Raw genomic sequence first — 22,082 nt, 5'->3', positions numbered from 1 at the left:
CTTTGGACTCGCAGTGACTGCATTGGCGCTCCAGGCGGCTGCTCAGAGGAGAAGGCGAGTGGTGAGTTGTTTGGACTTAAAGGGACAGCGCCTGAACACAGGGGGGCTGCCTGGAGAGGAAGCGTGGTGGGTCGCTTGGTCTTGAGTGGCCGCACCAAGAGCTCCGGGCGGTTGCCCATAGGACCCGTGCAGCGGGTCACGTGGATTCAGAGCCACCCAGAGCGACCACTCCTGAACACTCGGGGGGTTATCTGGAGGAGGAGGAGGAACGGGGAGGGTCACTTCGACTCGGAGTGATTGATTGCCCAGGGCTACGGGTGGTTGGTGGGAGGTGGAGGCACGCAGTGAGTTTCTTGGACTCCTAGTGACCGCACCGGAATACTGGGCAGCTGTCTGGAGGAAGAGGCGTGTGGCGGGTCTCTGGGACTCAGAGAGATTGTACGGGGCCCCAGGTGGCTGCTCAGAGGAGGGGCCGCATAGCCAGGCAATTAGGGGCAGAGCAGGGTCCCAGGATCTAGGAGGCTTCTGGGTGGAAGAGCCGCACAGAGACAGGCTTAGGGCGGAGCAAAGGTTCCAGGCCTGAGGGCATATTCTCTGAGGAGGGGCAGCCTAAGGAGATTCATCTGCGAAGGGTGAGGCTCCCAGGCCCAGGAGGTAGGGCCGGGCCCCTGAGAACTTTGCAGAGGAAGGCAGCCCAGCCCAGGCGGTAGCTGTAATTGAGGGGAACCTCTAGGAGGGTACTGACCAGCGAGACGTCCCCACCGGGTGAGTCTTCCCTGCCGGGTGAGGTTTCCCCACAAGGACGGTAAAACTAGAGACTCAGGCCCAAACAGGCCTTGCCTCAGCCTGCAGCCTAGGTCCCCTTTGGATGACCATTGGTCAACAAGTGGAGGCACCTCTGCCCACTAGCAGGGATTATACCCCTCCTGAAGGCCACCACCCCTAGAGAGGCAGCTTCCTTGTGGAGCTCCGCATTATCAACTTCCTCCAAGACTTCTGCCTACTGAAGGCTAAGGGGGGATATATATAGAAATCTTCAGGGACATTGTAAGTCAATAGAGGAAATCTGCAATATCTCAGCGGTCAACTGATACCTGAACAATATGAGAAAACAAGGAAAGAAAATGCTGCAAACAAATCTAGATGTTACATCAATAAAACCCAATGACAGCATGGCAGAAGAAATGACAGAAAAGGAGTTCAGAATGTACATAATTAAAATGATCAGAGAAGCAAACGATGAGATGAAAGAGCAAATGCAAGCATTGAATGATCGCACCAATCGACAGTTAAAAGAGCAAATACAGGAAGCAAAAGATCATTTCAATAAAGAGTTAGAGATATTGAAAAAAAACCAAACAGAAATCCTTGACATGAAAGAAACAATAAACCAAATTAAGAACTCCATAGAAAGCATATCCAATAGGATAGAACACCTGGAAGACAGAACCTCAGACATTGAAGACAAAATATTTAACCTTGAAAACAAAGTTGAACAAACAGAGAAGATGGTAAGAAATCATGAACAGAATCTACAAGAACTATGGGATATCATGAAAAGGCCAAATTTAAGAATTATTGGGATTGAGGAAGGCCTAGAGAAACAAGCCAAAGGAATGAACAATTTATTCAATGAAATAATATCAGAAAATTTCCCAAATCTGAAGAATGAAATGGAAAATCAAGTTCAAGAGGCTTATAGGACTCCAAATACACAAAATTACAACAGACCCACACCAAGGCACATTATAATGAAAATACCTAACATACAAAATAAAGACAGAATTTTAAAAGCTGTGAGAGAAAAGAACCAAATTACATTCAGGGGGAAACCAATACGGATATCAGCAGACTTTTCAATCCAGACCCTAAAAGCTAGAAGGGCCTGGAACAACATTTTTCAAGCCCTGAAAGAAAATGGATGCCAACCAAGAATCTTATACCCAGCAAAACTTACCTTCAAATTTGACGATGAAATAAAATCCTTCCATGATAAACAAAAGCTAAAAGAATTTACAAAAAGAAAGCCAGCATTACAAAACATTCTCAGCAAAATATTCCATGAGGAAGAGATGAAAAACAAAGCAGCAAATCAGCAAAGGGAGGAATTATCCTAAAGGAATTGTCAAATAAAGGAGGAAACAAGTTGTGTCAAAGAAATAAATAAATAGAATTTAAAAAATGAACCAAATGACCGGGAAACCAAATCATATCTCTATAATAACCCTGAATGTTAATGGCCTGAATTCATCAATCAAAAGACATAGACTGGCAGATTGGATTAAAAAGAAAGATCCAACAATATGTTGCCTGCAAGAGACTCACCTCATAGAAAAAGATACTCATAGACTAAAGGTGAAAGGATGGGGAAAAACATACCATGCACATGGACTCAGCAAAAAAGCTGGAGTATCCATCCTCATTTCCGATAGTGTCGACTTCAAGCCAAAGTTAGTTAGAAGGGATAAAGAAGGTCATTTCATACTGCTTAAGGGAAGCATAAATCAGCAAGATATAACAATCATAAACATCTATGCCCCAAACAGTGGCTCATCCATGTATGTCAAACAAATCCTTCTCAATTTCAGAAACCAAATAGACCATAACACAATAATACTAGGTGATTTTAACACGCCTCTCTCACCACTGGACAGATCTTCCAGACAAAAATTGAACAAAGAAACCATAGATCTCAATAACACAATCAATAATTTAGACTTAACGGACATTTATAGAATATACCATCCAACCAAGAGCGAATACACTTTCTTCTCAGCAGCACATGGATCCTTCTCAAAAATAGACCATATATTATGCCACAAAGCTAATGTTAGCAAATACAAGAAGATAGAGACACTACCATGTATTCTATCAGATCATAATGGATTGAAGTTAGAAATAAATGAAAGAGTAAAACACAGAAACTATTCCAACATCTGGAGATTAAACAATATGCTATTATATGATGAATGGATAACAGAAGATATTAGGAAGGAAATTAAAAAATTTCTAGAGGTAAATGAGAACAAAGAAACATCATATCAAAATCTCTGGGACACTATGAAAGCAGTACTTAGAGGGAAATTTATTTCATGGAGCGCATTTAATAAAAGAAGTAAAACTCAACAAATAAACGACCTAACGCTACAGCTCAAAGCCCTAGAAAAAGAAGAACAGACCAACACCAAAAGTAGTAGAAGACAGGAAATAGTTAAACTCAGAGCCGAAATCAATGAAATTGAAACAAAAGAAACAATACAAAAAATTGACAAAATAAATAGTTGGTTCTTTGAAAAAATAAACAAAATTGATAAACCTTTAGCCACACTAACAAAGAGAAGACGAGAGAAAACCCAAATCACTAAAATTCGGAATGAACAAGGAAATATCACAACAGACAGGATTGAAATACAAAACATAATTAGAAGCTATTTTGAAAATCTATACTCCAACAAAATAGAAAATTTCGAAGACATCAACAGGTTTCTAGAGACATATGAATTGCCTAAACTGAACGAGGAGGACATAAACAATTTAAATAGACCAATTTCAAGTACTGAAATAGAAGAAGTCATCAAAAGCCTTCCAACAAAGAAAAGTCCGGGACCAGATGGGTTCTCAGCCGAGTTCTACAAAACCTTTAAAGAAGAGCTCATTCCAATACTTCTCAAAGTATTCCATAAAATAGAAGAGGAGGGAACCCTCCCAAACTCATTCTATGAAGCCAATATCACACTGATACCTAAACCAGACAGAGACTCATCAAGGAAAGAAAATTTCAGACCAATATCCTTAATGAACATCGACGCAAAAATTCTCAACAAAATTTTAGCAAATCGCATACAAAAACATATTAAAAAGATAGTGCACCATGATCAAGTGGGCTTCATCCCAGGTATGCAAGGTTGGTTCAACATCAGGAAATCAATAAACGTAATTCACCATATTAATAGACTTAAAGTCAAGAATCACATGATTATTTCAATAGATGCAGAAAAAGCATTTGATAAAATACAGCACCCCTTCATGCTCAAAACACTAGAAAAAATAGGGATAGTGGGAACATTCCTTAACATAGTGAAGGCCATCTATGCTAAGCCCATGGCTAATATCATTCTAAATGGTGAGAAACTGAAAGCATTCCCCCTAAAAACTGGAACAAGGCAGGGATGCCCTCTTTCACCACTTCTATTCAACATCGTTCTTGAGACTCTGGCCAGAGCAATTAGACAAACCAAAGAAATTAAAGGGATACGAATTGGAAAAGAAGAACTCAAACTATCCCTGTTCGCTGATGACATGATTATATATTTAGAGGAACCTGGAAATTCCACCAGAAAACTCTTAGAACTCATAAGTGATTTCAGTAAAGTAGCAGGTTACAAGATCAATGCCCATAAATCCAACGCATTTTTATACATAAGTGATGAATCTTCAGAAAGAGAAATTAGGAAAACTACCCCATTCACTATAGCCTCGAAAAAAATAAAATACTTGGGAATCAATCTCACAAAAGAAGTGAAAGACCTCTACAATGAGAACTATACAACACTAAAGAAAGAAATTAAAGAACACCTTAGAAGATGGAAAGATCTTCCATGTTCTTGGATAGGAAGAATTAATATTGTCAAAATGGCCATACTACCTAAAGTGCTATACAAATTCAATGCAATTCCAATTAAAATCCCAATGACGTACCTTACAGAAATAGATCAAGCAATCATGAAATTCATCTGGAAGAATAAGAAACCCAGAATAGCTAAAGCAATCCTTAGCAGGAAGAGTGAAACAGGGGGTATTGCAATACCAGATCTTCAACTCTACTACAAAGCAATAGTAACAAAAACGGCATGGTATTGGTACCAAAATAGAAAGGTAGATCAATGGTACAGAATAGAGGACACGGACACAAACCCAAATAAATACAATTTTCTCATACTAGACAAAGGTGCCAAAAATATGCAATGGAGAAAAGATAGCCTCTTCAACAAATGGTGCTGGGAGAATTGGAGATCCATATGCAACAGAATGAAACTAAACCCATATCTCTCACCATGCACGAAACTAAACTCAAAATGGATTAAGGACCTCGGAATCAGACCAGAGACCCTGCATCTTATAGAAGAAAAAGTAGGTCCAAATCTTCACCTTATTGGTCTAGGATCAGACTTCCTTAACAGGACTCCCATAGCACAAGAAATAAAAGCTAGAATCAACCACTGGGATAGATTCAAACTAAAAAGCTTTCTCTCAGCAAAGGAAACTATCAGCAATGCGAAGAAAGAGCCTACAGAGTGGGAGAATATCTTTGCCAATCATACTTCAGATAGAGCGCTAATCTCCAGAATCTATAAAGAACTCAAAAAACTCTACACGAAGAATACAAATAACCCAATCAACAAATGGGCTAAGGAAATGAATAGACACTTCACAGAAGAAGATCTACAGGCAATCAACAAACATATGGAAAAGTGTTCAACATCTCTAGTAATAAGAGAAATGCAAATCAAAACTACCCTAAGATTCCATCTCACCCCAATTAGAATGGCGATTATCAAGAATACAAGCAACAACAGGTGTTGGCGAGGATGTGGGGAGAAAGGTACACTCTTACATTGCTGGTGGGGCTGCAAATTAGTGCAGCCACTCTGGAAAGCAGTGTGGAGATTCCTTAGAAAACTTGGAATGGACCCTCCATTTGACCCAGCTATCCCACTCCTTGGCCTATACCCAAAGGACTTAAAATCAGCATACTACAGAGATACAGCCACATCAATGTTCATAGCTGCTCAATTCACAATAGCCAGACTGTGGAACCAACCTAGATGCCCTTCAATTGATGAGTGGATAAAGAAACTGTGGTATATATATACAATGGAATATTACTCAGCCATAAAGAATGATAAAATTATGGCATTTGCCAGCAAATGGATGAAATTGGAGAATATCATGCTAAGTGAGATAAGCCAATCTCAAAAAGCCAAGGGACGAATGATATCGCTAATAAGTGGAGGATGACACATAATGGGGGGGAGGGAAGGGTTAGTGTTAGGGTTAGAGTTAGGGTTAGGGAGGGGGCAAGTATGGAGGAAGGAAGGACTGTATAGAGGGTAAAGAGGGGTGGGAGGGGTGGGGGGAAGGGAAAAAATAACAGAATGAATCAAACAACATTACTCTATGTAAATTTATGATTACACAAATGGTATGCCTTTACGCCATGTACAAACAGAGAAACAACATGTATCCCATTTGTTTACAATAAAAAAAAAAAAAAATTGAGAAAAAAAAAAAAAAAAAAAAAAAAAAAAAGAATAAAGAGAAGCATCTTGGGACCTGAGGACTTTAGATCTCTCTAGGGAAGCAGTCTGGTCCTGATTTACTTTCTAAGATCCCATTCATTTGTTCAATAGATACTTACTTAGTACTTGCAATGCACCAGCACTGTTTAGCACCTGGAGACACAAAGGAGGAAAATGCTTAGATTCTGCCCATTAAAAGCTGGACAGGAAAAGACAGAAGCTAGCAAACAGGTGATGGCAGAAGATCAGGTGGGGACCATAATGGAGTTCTATAAAAGGGCTCTGGGGTTTCTCCAAGAGCAGGATCCACCAAGTCAACACCTGGGTCCTGCTGGGAGGGCAGCCATGCTGTAGTTTATAGTTAACAGCAACAGTCACTTATCTGGTGTTGGGACTAATGACACGTTAACTAACTCAGGCTGACTCCTTACTTCCTGGCGAGTGAGCAAGATCAAGGCCTCAAAGGCGGTTTCAATAGTTAATGATGATGAACCGGACCACCATCAGGGATTGGTTAACAGTAGTTCCGCGAACGTGATCAGCTCGTGCTTGCCATATAGTCCTATGGGACTCTCACCTGCGTGAACACCCCATGCCTTACTGACCTTTAAGCTGATTGGTTCTCGCCTAGCCCCCACCCTACATAAAAGCTGTGTGATTTCCTCAATAAACGAGTTCCTGCTGTGACGGGTCTCCCTGACGCGTCTGATTGTCCTCTGCATAGAGGGCTGGGAGCGGGCGGTCAGTCGGCCTTACCTATCCCGGTCTGACCTTGTTGGGGAGTGTCCCCTTTCCTTGCCGCTGGTCGAGCAGAGCAAGGGGGCTTAAGACCCCAACAATCTGGGGGTGGGATTGCTGCAGAAGAAATGACCAGGGCAGGGGCTGATGGAGAGGGAACATCTTAGTACAACTCACTTGCAGGAGACCCAGTGTCCTCTTCTTCAGTCAGTGGGGCTGGAGCATGTGCAGAGTAGAGATCCTTTGGGGACCTCAGTGACCTCTCCTTTCTTCTCTCTACCCATCCCCAAAGGGGTCTAATGAGGATCTATCTGGGGGAACTCAGGGAAAGAGGATAGGAGAATAATGGAGATGGGGTTGGAAAAGGGAGAGAAACCGCAGAGTGCTGGAACCACTTAGCCAGGGTCACCCACAATGGTTGTGAGAGGCCTATTTCTTTTTGGGGGGAGGTCTCAATGTACTTTATTTGTTTGCAGTCTATGTCCCAGGAGGCAGAGTGTCTACAAATTCAGAGACTCTATATGGATAACTTTAAGTTTCTGTGTGTGATGAACTCTGCACTCTCCAGAACCATTTGGTCAGGGATGTCACATCTTCCTGTCTCCAGTTCTGGAGGTTCAAGAGCATGGTGCCAGCATCAGCTTCTGGTGGGGACTCTTGGACAGCATCACATGGCAGGAGCACATTTGAAACAGAGGTGGATGGAGAGAGGGAGAGAGAGTGAGATAAGTCCCATGGCGAAAGAGGACACAGTTGGGGGCTTATTTCTTATTCCTTTACCCCTGCTTCAGGAGGTTTGTGTCCACCATGCTTGCCTCAGGACACTCATCCAGCACATCTCCAAAGCCTCCCTTGGCCTGGACATGGTGGCAGACATCTGTAATCCCAACTACTTGAGAGGCTGAGGCAAGAGGATCACAAGTTCAAGGCCAACCTGGGCAACTTAGCAAAACCTTGTTCTCAAAAAATAAAAAGGGTTCGGGGGGTAGCCCAGTGGTAGAGATCCCCTGGGTTCAATCCCTATTACTGGAACAAGCAAACAAACAAAAAACCTTCGTTAGATGGTGTCATTTCCCTGCTCCTTAGCCCCTGGGCCACCAGACATTTCATCACCCTGGCTTCCAGGTGTGGGATCTTTCCTGTGCCCTTGGAGTGTCCCTTAACTCTTCAAATATGCATAGACCCAAATATAATGATTGTGGTTGCTTTGTTTTTGAAATTCACACACAGTAAATTTGTCTTATATATAAGTTTTAGAAAAATTTTCAAAACTATACAGTAAAATTGACTTTGGGGAGGGATGATGTACAGTCTTGTAAGTTATAAATAATAACGTGCATATTTGTATAACCACTTCACAACCAAGATACAAAATAGTTATTACCCTAAAAATTCTCTCTGCTGCTGCTGTGGTTTGGATGTGAGGTGTCCCCAAAAATTCCCATGTGAGACAATGAAAGAAGGTTCAGAGGAGAAATGATTGGGTTGTGAGAGTCTTAACCCAGTGTATTAATCCCCTGGTAGGGATTAACTGGTAACTGAAGTGGTCCGGTCTGGCTGGAGGAGTTAAGCATTGGGGGGCGTGGCTCTGGGGTATGTATTTTGTATCTGGCGAGTGAAGTCTCTCTCTGCTTTCCCATCATCCTATGAGCTGCTTTCCTCTGCCACACTCTTTTGCCATGATGTTCAGTCTCACCTCTATCCTAGAGGAATGGAGTCAGCCTTCTATTAAGACCTCTGAAACCAGGAGCCCTCAAAGAAACTTTACCTCCTTTACAACTGTTAGGTCTTTTAGTCACAGCAGTAAAAAAAAAAAAAAAATTAAAAAAAATAAAAAAAAAAATGACTGAAACAGCTGCTCCCTCCCTTTTTGTTGTTTGTTTTTGTGCTGCTGGAGATCAAACCCAGGGCCTTGTGTATGCTAGGTAAGTGCTGTGCCACTGAGTGACACACCCAGCGTATAGCTCCTTTTTAGTCAAACCTCCCCCTGGCAGGCTCTGGTCTCTTGTTTGGAGAATATCCCACAAAGGGAACCCTACAGTATACAATATCTTGAGGCTGACTTGTATTACTCCGCACAGTTTTTTTGAAATTCATTCATACTATTGCATCCTTTTTATTACTAAGTAGTATTCTGATGTGTGGATAGGCCTCAGTTTGTTTATATAATCACCTTGTTTTACTTTTTGGTACTGAGGATTAGTTGCTTTATCACTAAGCTACATCCCCAGCTCTTTTTCACTTTTTATTTTGAGACAGACAAGGTCTTGCTAAGTTGCTGAGGCTGGCCTTAACCATGCTATCCTCCTGCTTCAGTCTCCAGAGTCACTGGGATTACAGACTGAGCCACTATACCTGCCTATTTATGTACTCATAATGGACATTTAGGTTGTGTCTAATTTTTGGTGACCATGATTAGAATGGTCATGAATATTTGTAGGCATAAATTTTTATTTATTTCATTTATGTGTTCATCATTTACAGTTATTTTATCAGTTTTTTTTTATTAGAAGCTCTTTATAAGGTTAAGGAAGTACTTTATTCCTGGTTTATAAGTTATGATATATCCATGTTGACTTTTTTTCAAATGCTCTTTCTGAATCAGTTGATACGATCATGTGATATTCTTTTTTAGTCTGTTCATATGGTGGTTATATTGGTTAATTTTTTTTTTTCTGGCACCGGGGATTGAACCCAGAGGCACTTAACCACTGAGCCACATCCCCAGCCCTTTTTTGAATTTTATTTAGAGACAGGGTCTTGCTGAGTTGCTCAGGGACTGCTAAGTTGCTGAGGATGGCTTTCAACTCACGAGCCTCCTGAGCTGCTGGGATGACAGGCGTGTGCTGCCACTCCTGGCATATTGGTTGGTTTTTGACTATTGAACCAGCCTTGCATTCCTAGGATAATTCCTGTTGGCTGTGGTGTATGATTTTTAAAAATATTTGATGAGCCAATATTTTGCTGATTATTTTTGTTTCTTTGTTCACAGAGAATATAGTCTGTATTTTATTTTCTTGTAAAGCTTTTGGCATTAGGGTAATTCTGACCTCTAAAATACCTTGGAAATGGTTCCCTTCTGTTCTAGTCTCTGGAAGAGATTATGTAGAATTGCTGCTTTTTCTTCCTTAAATATTTGGTATAATATACCAGTATTTTGACCTGGAATTTTATTTATTGGAAAGTTTTTTTTTGGGGGGGTGGGTGGGTACAAGGGATTGAACTCAGGGGCACTCAGCCACTGAGCCACATCCCCAGCCCTATTTTGTATTTTATTTAGAGACAGAGTCTCACTGAGCTGCTTTAGTGCCTTGCTTTTTCCAAAGGCTGGTTTTGAACTTGAGCTCCTCCTGCCTCAGCCTCCTGAGCCACTGGGAATACAGGCATGAGCCACAGTACCCCTCTTACTGGAAAGTTTTTAACGTCAAATTTATTTTCTTTAATAGACATAGAACTATTTGGATTATCTATTTCTTCTTGAGTGAGTTTTGGTATTTTGAGATTTTCAGTGTATTTGCCTGTTTTTATTTTTTATGGGGGTTGTTAGGGTTCAAACTCAGGGTTCCACAAATGCGAGGCAAGTGCTCCACTGCTGACCTGCAATCTCAGTCCTCTGTTTGTCTAAGGAAGTCTAACTTCTCCTTCACTTTTTTCTTTTTTTGTACCAGGAATTGAACCCAGGGGCACTTAACATCATCTTTTTATTTTTTTATTTTGAGACAGGGTCTTGCTAAGTTGCTGAGGTTGACCTTGAATTTGAGATCCTGCTTCAGCCTACTAAGTCGCTGGGATTACAGGCTGTGCCACCATGCCTGGCTCTCCTTCACTTTTTTTTTTTAATTTATTTTTATTGTAAACAAATGGGGTACATCTTGTTTCTCCTTCATTTTTAAGGAGTAATTTCATTGATTATATAATTATAAGCTGATGAATTTTTTAAATACATATATATATATATATTTTAGTTGTCAATGACTCTTTTATTTTATTTATACGTGGTGCCGAATATTGAACCCAGGGTGTCACACATGCCAGGAAAGTGCTCTACCACTGAGCCACAACTCCAGCTAAGCTGATGAATTTTTAAGTCAACATTTTAAACATTTCACTCCACTCTTCTTCACTTACTTGATTTCTGGTAAGAAGTTTGTTTTCTTTATTATCTTTACTCCTCCATGATATTCCCTCATGTTTCCAGCTTTTCAAGAATTTTGTATTTCCATAGTTTGAATATGATGTGCATGGGTGTAGTTTTTTGATATTTATTCTGCTTGGTGTTCTGTGAGTTTCTTGGGTCTATGGTTTGGTGTCTACCACTAATTTGTAAAATTATTTATTTCTGCAAATATTTCTCTCTCTCCATTCTCTTTCTTCTCTTTTTGGCATTCCAGTTACACTTACATTACACATTTAAAAAGTTGTCCCCCAGTTCTTGGATCTTCTGTTTTGTTTTTCTTTTTTTCTTTTCCCCCTTTTGATTTCAGTTTGGGAAGATTCTATTGGCATATTTCATGCTCACTAATTCTTTCCTCAGCCATGTCAAGTCTATTGATGCCCACAAGAAGACATTCTTAATTTCTGTGATGGTGTTTGTTTCCAGGATTTTCTTTGGACTCTTTCTTAGGGTTTCTATCTCTCAACTTGCATTACCTATTTATTCTTGCATACTTTTCCTTTTGAACCTTTTACATATTAATCTTAGTTATTTTAAATCTCCCATTTGGGGCTGGGGTTTTGGCTTGGTGGTGGAGCACTTGCCTACCCGTAAGGCACTGGGTTTGATCCTCAGTACCACATAAAATAAATAGATAAAGGCATTATGTCCATCTACAACTAAAAAATAAAAAATAAATCCCCTGCCTAATAATTTCAACATCTATGTATCTGAGTTTGAGTCTAATGGTCATTTTATCTCTTCAAATGGCATGTGTGTGTTTTGCCTTTAGCCTACCTTGTAATGTTTTTTTTTGAAAGTCATATCATCTGATAGGAATGGAGGACCCCTTAGTGTGATTTGTTTTAGTCTGCTAGGATTTAATTTTCCTTCCCTTATCACCACACTAAATGTTTCCTCATGTCCCTGGGTAATCCCTTTCTCTTACTTCTCTTCTTCCTGAAGAACTTCCTTTAGCATTTCTTTAAGAGCTGGTCTTCTCTGATTTTCTTCATATGAGAGTGTCTTTATATCACCATTATTCTGGTAGAATATTTTTGCTGGTCATAGAATTCTAGGTGACAGTTCTTCAAGCATTTTAAAGATGTTGGTCTATGGTCTCCATGGTTTCTTTTCTTTTCTTTTTTTTTTTTTTTTTTTTTGTGCTGGGGATGGAACCCAGGGCCTCATACATGCTAGGCAAGTGCTCTGTCACTGATCTACACCCTGAGGACTGGTTTCCATGCTTTCTGATAAAAAGTCCACACTCATTTAAATCATTTCTCTGTAAGTAATGTATCATTTATTTTTTCTGTCTACTTTTAAGATTTTTCTTTCTTTGGTTTTCAATAGTTTTGTTAAAATGTATCTGGGCATGGTTTTCTTTGTGTATATCCTTTCTGGTGTTGGTTAAGATTCTTGATTCTGTAAATTTAAACCTTTTATCAAATTTGGGAAGTTTTTATCCTTCCTTCCCTCCCTCCATCCATCCCTCCCTCCCTCCCTTCCTCTTTCCTTCCCTCCCTCCTTCCTTCCTTCCTTCCTTCCTTCCTTCCTTCCTTCCTTCCTTCCTTCTTCCTGCCCTCCCTCTTCTTCCTTCCCTTCCTTCTCTCTCTTTCTCTCTCTCCCTCTCTCTTTCTTAGTGGGGATCAAATCCATGGTTACTTTACCACTGAGCTACATCCCCATCCCCAGTCCTTTTTTTAACTTTTAAATTTTGAGAAAGGATCTCACTAAGTTGTTGAGGGCCTTGCTAAGTTGTTGAGGCTGGCCTCAAACTTAAAATCCTCCTGCCTGAGTCATTGAAATTACAAGTGTTTGTCACTACACCCAGCTCTACCTGTTATTTTTCAAATCATTTTTCTGCACTGATTTCTTTCTCCTTTCCATCTAGGTCTTCAATAAAATGAATGTTAGTCCTTTTGATATTGTTCCACAGTTCACTGAAGCTCTTTATTTATTTTTTTTACCTTTTTTGTCTATGGTGTTAAATAGGGGTTAAAAATTATTTTAAGATCAAAAACTGCATTTCCTTTCTGCATTGAATTTATTCTGGTACACTTTTAAAAAATCAATAGACCATATAAATGTGAATGCATTTCTGCCTTCTCTATTCTGTTTCATTGATCTGTTTATTCTTATACCACATGTCTTGGTTACTGTCACTTTATAGTGAGTCTTACATGTAACTCATTCACCTTTTTACTACTATATCAAGAATTTCCCAACAGTTCATTGAAGTATAGAAATACAGTTGACTTTTGTATATTTCCTTTGTATCTTAAAATTTTTTGATGCTTTTTATTCTTCTTCTTTTTTTAATACTGGAGATTGAATCCAGGGATGAGCAACATCCCCAGCCCTTTTCATTTTTGTTTGGGTCAGGGTCTTGCTAAGTTGCTTGGATCCTCACTAAGTTGCTGAGGCTGGCTTTGAACCTGGGATCCTCCTGCCTCAGCCTCTGAAGCCACTATAATTACAGGTGTGAGCCCCCAGACCTGGACTTTTTAATTTTTTTAAAAATATTTTTTAGTTGATGGACCTTTATTTTATTCACTTATTTATATGTGGTGCTGAGAATTGAACCCAATGCCTCACACATTTGAGGCAAGTGCTCTACCTCTGAGCCAGAACCCCAGCCCCTAATTCTTTTTTTTTTTTTAATATTCTGTTTTAGTTGTAGGTGGACACAATATCTTTATTTTATTTTTATGTGGTGCTGAGGATTGAACCCAGGGCCTCACGCATGCTGGGTGAGAGCTCTACCACTGAACCACAACCCTAACCTCCCTTTTTTGTTCTTAATTAATTTTATTATGATATAATTCACATATGATACAATTCACCCATTTGATGTATATCATTTAATGGTTTTTATTATATCCACAGATATGTGTAACCATTACAATGGGTATCTTGCAAATATGCCAAGTTTTCTTGTTAGTTCTAGTAGCTTTTTTTTTTTAAGTTTTGGATTTGTATATGTGTGTGTGTGTGTGTGTGTGTGTGTGTGGTGTGCAAAATTTGTTCATGCTATGCAAGTGCTCTACCACTGCACTATATCCTCAGCTCCTGTTATGGAAAATTTTATGCACGTAACTATGCTGTATATGAACAATAAGTTTTATTTCTTTTTCTTTTCTTTTTTTCTTTTCGGTATTGGAAATTGAACCCAGGGATAATCTATCACTGAGCCACTTTTGCCACTCCTTTTTATTTTTTATTTTGAGGCAGGATATCACTAAGTTGCTTAGGTCCTCCCTAAGTTGGTGAGGCTAGCCTTGGATTTGTAGTGCTCCTGTCTCAGCCTCTCAAGTTGCTGGGATACAGGTATGCACTCCTCTGCCCAGCATCATTTTATTTCTTTAAGCAAAATGCTTTAAAATATTATTTTTCATTCTCTTGCTTGATTTTACTGGCTAGGATTTTCAGTATATTGTTGAAGGGAAGTGATAAGAACAGATCTTATTTTATTTCCACATCTTTATTTTTGAAGGATATTTCCTGAGTATCGAATTTTAGGTTGGTTTTTATTTCCTTTCCTCTTCTTTAGCACTTTACAATGGCATTCCATTTTCTTTTGGCTTCCATTTGTTTCTGTTGACAAGTCATCTGTCATTCTTATTATTCTTCCTTCAAATGTAATGTGGCTTTTTCTCTGGTTTTGATTTTATAATTTTCTTTTAATCCTTGGTTTTCATCAATTTGATTATGTTGTGCCTATATGTGGTTTAATTTGCAAGTATTATGTTGTTATGGTTTGGATCCAAAACTTCCCCCCAAATTCTTGGGTTTAGGACTTGGTATCCAATGTAGAGTTGGAGTCTTTGGGAGGTGATGGGATCATGAGGCTCTGATCTTCTGAATGAATTAATCCATTTATGGTTTAATAGCCTATTGGGAGGTGGTAGAAACTTTAAGAAGGTGGAGCCTAGTTGGAGGAAAAGGTTAATTGAGGGAGTGTCCTTGAAGGTTATATTTTGTCCCTGACCCCTTCCTCTCTCTTGCTTTCATTTTGCTTTTTTTTTTTTTTCAGTGCTGAGAATTGAACTCAGGACCTTGTACTTGCAAGGCAAGCACTCTACCAACTGAGCCAGCCCTATTTTTGCTTCTTGACTGCATGAAATGATCTGCTTTGATCCACCACATGCTCCCTGCCATGATTTTCTGCTTTTCATAGGTTCAGAAGCAACAGAGCCAAATGACCATGGACTGAAACCTTTGAAACTATGAGCCAAAATAAATCTTTCCATTTATCTATTTATCTATCTATCTATCTATCTATCATCTATTTATTTATTTATTTATAGGTTTTAAAAACTTCCTCTGTAACCAAGGCTTTTAACATGGAACAGCTTTCTCAAATAAAATGGAGTTTCCAATACATTGAAACATAAATCCACGTCACCATACATACAACACCCAGCAGGCAAAAACAAAACAGCAAGTTTACACAGTTCCTCCAACAACCATGCTCTGATTCTCAGATGCTCCGTCCATCTGCCATGTGTGTTTTGGATACAGAGCACACTGTGGCTTCTGGGGTGGCACCCAGCTAAGGCTGTGGTCCACAAAGCACTCATCTGACTGGGCAGTGCTGGCTCTGTTCCACAAGCAAAGCAATTAACAGCACATTCAAACAGTGTATTTAACATCCTTTAAATATCAAAGTAAAAAACAAAAAAGGCAACTTAATCATGTTATCAGAAAGATATCAGAGAGTAAGGACAGTTGTGTAAAGCTCAAGCTGAAAGTAGCTTGCCAGTTTCATTTCTTTGGCTTCTTGGATACTAGCTGGAAGATGTGAGGTTCTGGTTCATGGGTCATATGATGAACCTATTCCTGCCTCTCCTGAACACCAAGATTCCTCCATTCAGATTCAGACATCAAATTGGTTTTAGGGACCACCTTGGCTCTGTCCTTGGGCAACATGACATGCCAGTACTGGAACTTCTATTGTCATTTGTCTGAATAGTAAATTTGTGTGTGATCACCCAGCACCACACTGCCAAACTCCAAACAACTCCCAGCAGTACACCAAATCTTTCCTTTTAGGTTGGTTTTCTCAGGTGTTTTGTCACAGGAGGGGAAAGCTGACTAACACAAGATTGCAAATTTTTTTGATCTGCCTTGTAGCTTTATAATCCCGTATTTTGTATAGTATATATTTTGTATATTGTGTTTTTCAGTTTTAGAATTTTCACTGAGTTCTTTTGTTCCATTTTCTGGAGTTTCCATTTGTTTGCCAATCTCCTCCATCTTTTTAGTTATATTGTCTACTTTTCTCTCTAAATTCTTTAAGTTTTAGGATTTTTACTTAGTTCTTTTGCTATTTTTGAAAGAGTTTCCATTTGTTTTCCTGTAATAACTTGTTACTATAATTAATTAACAGAGGCAGGATAACTTTTTAAAGAAAAGAGGTTTATTCAGCTCACAGTCTGAAAGTTAAGGCATGGTGCTGATCTCGGCTTACTTCTGGTGAGTATTTCATCGTGACTGGCAGGAGCATGTATGAAAGTGGGAGATTAAATCACTGAACAGGAAGTTAAGGAGCAAGTCAGGGGTCAGCCTTGTTCTTGTGAGACTTTCACTCCAGGAAACCAACATTCCCTTCCAAGGGCAATGACCCCAAAGACCTAAGGAGCTCCCAGTAGTCCCCACCTCTTAAAGTCTCACATTGCTTCCGTGGGGACCAACTTCTAATGCACAAACCACCTCCAGAACATAGCATTGTCAGAACCTTACATCTTTTCATTCATTTTTCTCTAAAATCTTTATCCATTATATCCATATTAGTTATTTTAAAGTCCTTGTCTGCTAATTTGAACATATGAATCATCTGTGGATCTGCTTCTATTAATTTTTTCTCTTTTGACTACAAGTCACATTTTTTTCTGCTTCTTCATGTGTCTCAGTTTTGAAATTGTATGCCAAACACTGGATAAATGCATTAAAGACAGGCCATTTTTCAATTAAATGGTTAGGATGGAACTTGGTCATCACTACCTAGTTTTCGTACACCTCAGTTTCATATGTCTTAAAGGATTAGACCCTTTGTTCCAGCATAAGTATGGAATCGTAGCACTATAAGACTTGACGTCTTGTTTTGACTGCCAGCTCAGCTCTCAGCTCCCTGTACTGTTACTGATAGCGTAGAAGTCCCATGGAAGAGAATGATGGTTGGCAGAGTACTCACTCTGTAAGTCTGGCATTTGCAGATTCTAATTAGCCTAGAAGCTCACATGTCATCGTGAATGTTCAACTGATTTCTCCTCAACTCCACAACATTATTCTGCATGTGGAAGGTTCACAGCCCTCTGTCCCTGTGTCCAGAGTTTTGGTAAATATCCACAGCTATGAAAATGGCCACGAACTTCTGTACAACCAGAAAAGAATTGGAATTGAATTTATTTAGACTTCTTGTATCTATTGTTCTTTGGTGACCTAAAGAAAATTGCTACTTTTATTTTTTAGTTTATCCAATGAATTCTTACGTTATGGTTACTGAGAAAATTATAGTTATAATCTCTGTGGCTCTCTACCTCCTAAGTGGTAGTAAAACTCTGACATTCTCATGTGGTGGCATTTCTTTTTTCTTTCTGGGGGAAGAAACTGTAAGAAGTGGGACCTAGTTGAAGAGAGTGGGTCCTTGGAGCATGTTCTTGGGGTCTATATCCTGTCCCTGGCCTCTCTCTCTCTCTCTCTCTCTCTGTTTCCCAGCTGCCATGAGGTGATTGGCTTTTCTCTACCATACCGTTCTGTCATGTTGTACTGGTTTACCACAGGGCCAGAAATAATGGAACCAGCCAACCATGAACTGAAGTGTCTGGAATTGTGAGCCAAAATAAATCTTTCCTCTAAGTTAATTTTCCCAGGTACTTTGTCACAGTAATGAAAAAAAACGAACACAGTAATCATTGGTAACAATCTGTGTATTTACTTTTCTCCTTTATATTCATTTTCAAATGTGTACAGAGTTATGTTCTTAGTTTTGTTTACATAAATGCGATCATAGTGATCTTCAGTTTTTCACTGAAATATACATCTTGGATATAATTCCTCATCAATAATAATAGATCAACTCATTATTTTTAATATACCAGTATCCTAAGATACAAACAGATAAATCATTAAAGTACCCCCTATTGGTGGATATTTAAGTTTTTCAATTAAATGTTATTACCAATAACTATCTTTACATGATTGTACATCAATGGGCCAGTATTTGTGCTGCCTTGGCTTTGAAGCCAGGCTTTGACCATTTATGGTTAAAAAAATAAAAGACAGCAATTTTGTCTTTTCCTTGGAGAGGGCTCAACTATTGGACTCATCTGGTGTCCTAGTCACAGCAGCCTTTATGACATCATAGGTCTCCCTCCTCAGCTTTCCCTGCTCATGCCATGACTGGAGGACTTCAGACCTGAGGGGGATTTGAACCATCTACACCCAATCCCTGTGTGACCAATGGTGAATAAAAGAAAACCAGATATACAAGGCTTTTTAAGGATATCCCTATAGATCTCTCAGGATGAGGGGACTCTGACATCTGAAGACTCTGGGAAACCCTGGGGATGTGTGGGCTATTGAATGGAGAGGGAGGGATGGCAGACTTACCCTTACTTTTCTCCTAACTGCTGATTGCAGGAGGAGGAGGAGCAGCCTGAAGATAAAGATGATAATCCTCAGAAGACATCATCTCCTTTATCTTCACAGAACCCATCAGAGGTAGGAGGAGCCCTGCCTTGGTATCATTGATCTTTGGGTCCTAGTGCTTGTGGCTGGGGTCTTTTGCATGGTCATGAACTAAGAGGAATAAACTCATTTTTGTTTGTCCCTTTCCCCTGTTTCCTTTTCAGACTGATATTCTGGCTGAGACACAGAACGCAGACAATAATGATGTGGACTTAGAAGAAGTATGACTTCTCAGACCATAGTGGGCTGGGGCTGGGGCTGTTGTGTTTATGAAATGGAATGACCAAGATATGGGAAGCTTGGCTTTGTTAGAATTGTGTGTGTGTGTGTGTGTGTATGTGTGTGTGTGTGTGTGTGTGTAAGTCAAGAGGAGTGAAGATGGGGGAAGAGATGAGAGGGTGAACTTTCTGAGTTGGGTGAAACTTTATTTATTTATTTTTGGTACCAGGGATTGAACTCAGGGACACTAAATGACTGAGCCACTTCCCCAGCCCATTTTATATCTAATTTAGAGATAGGGTCTCGCTGAGTTGCTTAGGGACTTTCTCCGTTCCTGAAGCTGGCTTTGAACTTGTGATCCTCCTACCTCAGCCTCCCAAGCAGCTGAGATTATAGGAATGTACCACTGCATCCGGGTGGGTGAAACTTTTAGTACCAGGACTTGATGGAGGGAGTAGTTTCTAGAACAAGGTAGAGTCAAGGATGAGGGCGGGATGAGCTAAGGATGCCACTGCCCCAGCAGTTGGGAGGGTTTAAAGGGATATGGGTCTTGGTTAAGTAGGGGGTAGGTTCTGGCAGATCATGATAGTCTTTTGACTCATAGATCATAGAGATTTGCTCTAGCCTGGCTAACTTGATCTATCAGAAAACTGATTGCCAGGGAAGGTGTATTCCCATTTTACAGACTGGGATACTAGGATTCAAAGGGCAAGGTGATATGATTGTAGCTGTTAACCAGAAGGTGGCAGAGGTTGGTCACTGACCTGTTTTTCTGGTCCCAGCCACTTTTAGAAGGGTTTCTAGGGAATCAGTGTCTTTCCTGGTACACTTTTGACTAAAATAGGTAGGGAATATTTTCTGAATGTCTCCTCTTTTTTTCTTGCAAGCCTCCAGCAATCCAGATCTCTGAAGAAGATATGCCAGTTGTAAAGATCCAGGCCTGGTGGCGGGGCACACTGGTTCGTAGGACACTGCTACACGCTGCCCTCAGGGCCTGGGTCATTCAGTCCTGGTGGAGGCTGATGCAGGCAAAATTTACAGAGAAGAGGCGACGGGTGACACTGGATAAATTTTCACGGGAGGAGTGGGCAGCAGTCAGGTTGCAGTCCTGGGCCCGCATGTGGCGCATCCGTCAGCGCTACTGCCAGGTTCTCAATGCTGTTCGTATCATCCAGGCCTACTGGAGGTGCCACACCTGTGCTTCCCGGGGTCTCATCAAAGGTCAATACCGAGTCACAGCTAGCCAGCTGCATCTTGAATTGGAGATCCTGCTGGGCTCAGGGCCTTGTGTTGTGACAGAGTGTATTCCCCTCCCAATAAAGCAGTGAAGTGATCTTCCAAACACTTTCTCTGACAAACTCTGGAAGGACAGGGCAGATGATGAGAGACACTTGACATTTAGTATGGCGTAGAATTGGCTGGGGTTATCTGAAGCTTTGTGTAGAGAAGGTTCTGAGCTCCTTGTCTAGACTGAGCAAAGACTGAAATTGATTAGCAATGTCTGCTATAGGTAGGAAAGTTGGTGTTACAGATTGATAAGGCTGGCCAACCCCAGGGGGCACCACTCATGCTTGATTGATAGAAATGCCACACTCTCCCCAAGACTCTGTAGAACAGAAGTCTGGGGGTGGGAGTCATGGCAATGGCAGCACATCTGCCAGGAATTCACCCAGCTGGGTCTAGTTGCTCAGGGCTTGTTCCTTATGGCTGTGAGAAGAACCCACCCACCATAAGCCCATGATCTTATCTCCCTACACAACTGGGGCTGTATCCCTACACTAAGCTGAGTCAGAATTTGAGACCTAAACAGGAAGCTGTTAGAGAGCCCAATCAAATTCTCATTCCCACCTCAAACACCATCTGTCCCTTCCTTACTCTTGAGCCCCAAATGGAGGCTAGGATTCATTTTCCTCCACACCTGGCCAGTTGGGAGGTTTCACAGCATGGGAATGGAAGAGATGGCATTCTGCTGCCAGCCCTGCCCTTAGGTGAGTGTCACACTTCAAGCTATCAAGATCCAGGAGCTGAGGAGGCCTTGGCCTTGTCTGTCTGTGCAAGAACTGGTCCAAGCAGAGCGGGTTTCTCTGAAAAGTCCCTTCCTGTGACATGCTGCCACTCAGGGTGGGAATGGGGCTAGTTGGTGAAAAAGGGCCAATTAAGAGGTTAAAGCCAAGTCTGCCCCTCTTCCTGTCTGGATACTGCTATCCCGTAGATCCCTGCAGAGAGGGAGGGGTCTGAGGTCTGAGTCCTTTCCTTTAGAGAGCCCTATATCCAGGACTCTGCCCTGGTGACCTGATCCCAAGGCTCACAGAGGTTTCTGAGACAATGCCCAGGGGTCTCAGGCTCCAGCTCTCTGTCATACACTTAGGTATTAACTCTGTTTTGTGTTCTGACCTTACATACCGTGCCCTTGTGTCTCAGTACCTGGTTCTCTCACTCTTACTCTGAAGGATTTCTGTCTCTCTCTGATCCAGGTCAGGTCCCTGACTCTGTCTGTTCCGGCCATGTGGCTATGGACAAATTGATTCCTTTTTCTAAGTCCCAGGTTCCTAAGTTGTGAAGCAAGGCTAATGACCCCCACCTTTCAGGATGAATGTCAAGTACTATGTCCCCTCATTGTTCTGTATTCTTCAAAACATGAAATTGTACCCTTAAATATGTACTTTAACTTGTCAATTATAACTTAATAAAGCTAAAAAAAATTCATAATCATTCATAAAACAGTGTTTTTAAATGCTGGTGGCCATGGAAAAAGCAGCAAATTCTGGGGTAGACTGGAGTGACCCACGAAACTCTTAGAGGTGAGCTACCTCTGCTTCTAGCCCCTCTCAATGAGCAGGGCTGGGCAATATGCTTTCATATATGCACAAACAATACTCATATCAATGTTTATTTCTGTGTCTTTCTGTATTGGAATCTGTGAGTTCACAATGAGACCTTCAATCCCAATCTAAACTCAAAGGGTTCATTCTAGTTTTCTC

General features: G+C 40.6%; 1 protein-coding gene across 4 annotated transcripts in view; it reads left to right on the top strand.

The window, feature by feature from the left end:
• LOC306670305 (IQ domain-containing protein F1-like) overlaps positions 1-22,082 on the top strand; it is a 25,014-nt gene extending 2,932 nt beyond the window's left edge. For 2 of the 4 annotated variants that reach the window (XM_079154988.1, XM_079154989.1), the window contains 3 exons: positions 18,835-18,915; positions 19,047-19,103; positions 19,989-22,082. In XM_079154988.1, the coding sequence (XP_079011114.1) occupies positions 18,835-18,915; positions 19,047-19,103; positions 19,989-20,429 (579 nt within the window). In that variant the 3' untranslated portion in view covers positions 20,430-22,082. Of the gene's footprint in view, positions 1-15,240; positions 18,658-18,834; positions 18,916-19,046; positions 19,104-19,988 lie in introns of those variants that run through there. The other 2 variants (XM_079154991.1, XM_079154990.1) reach the window with 2 other exon arrangements.

The sequence above is a fragment of the Sciurus vulgaris genome, assembly GCF_902686455.1.
Source record: "Sciurus vulgaris genome assembly, chromosome: 10".
NCBI lineage: Eukaryota > Metazoa > Chordata > Mammalia > Rodentia > Sciuridae > Sciurus > Sciurus vulgaris.
This window is presented reverse-complemented; position numbering and strand designations above follow the sequence as displayed.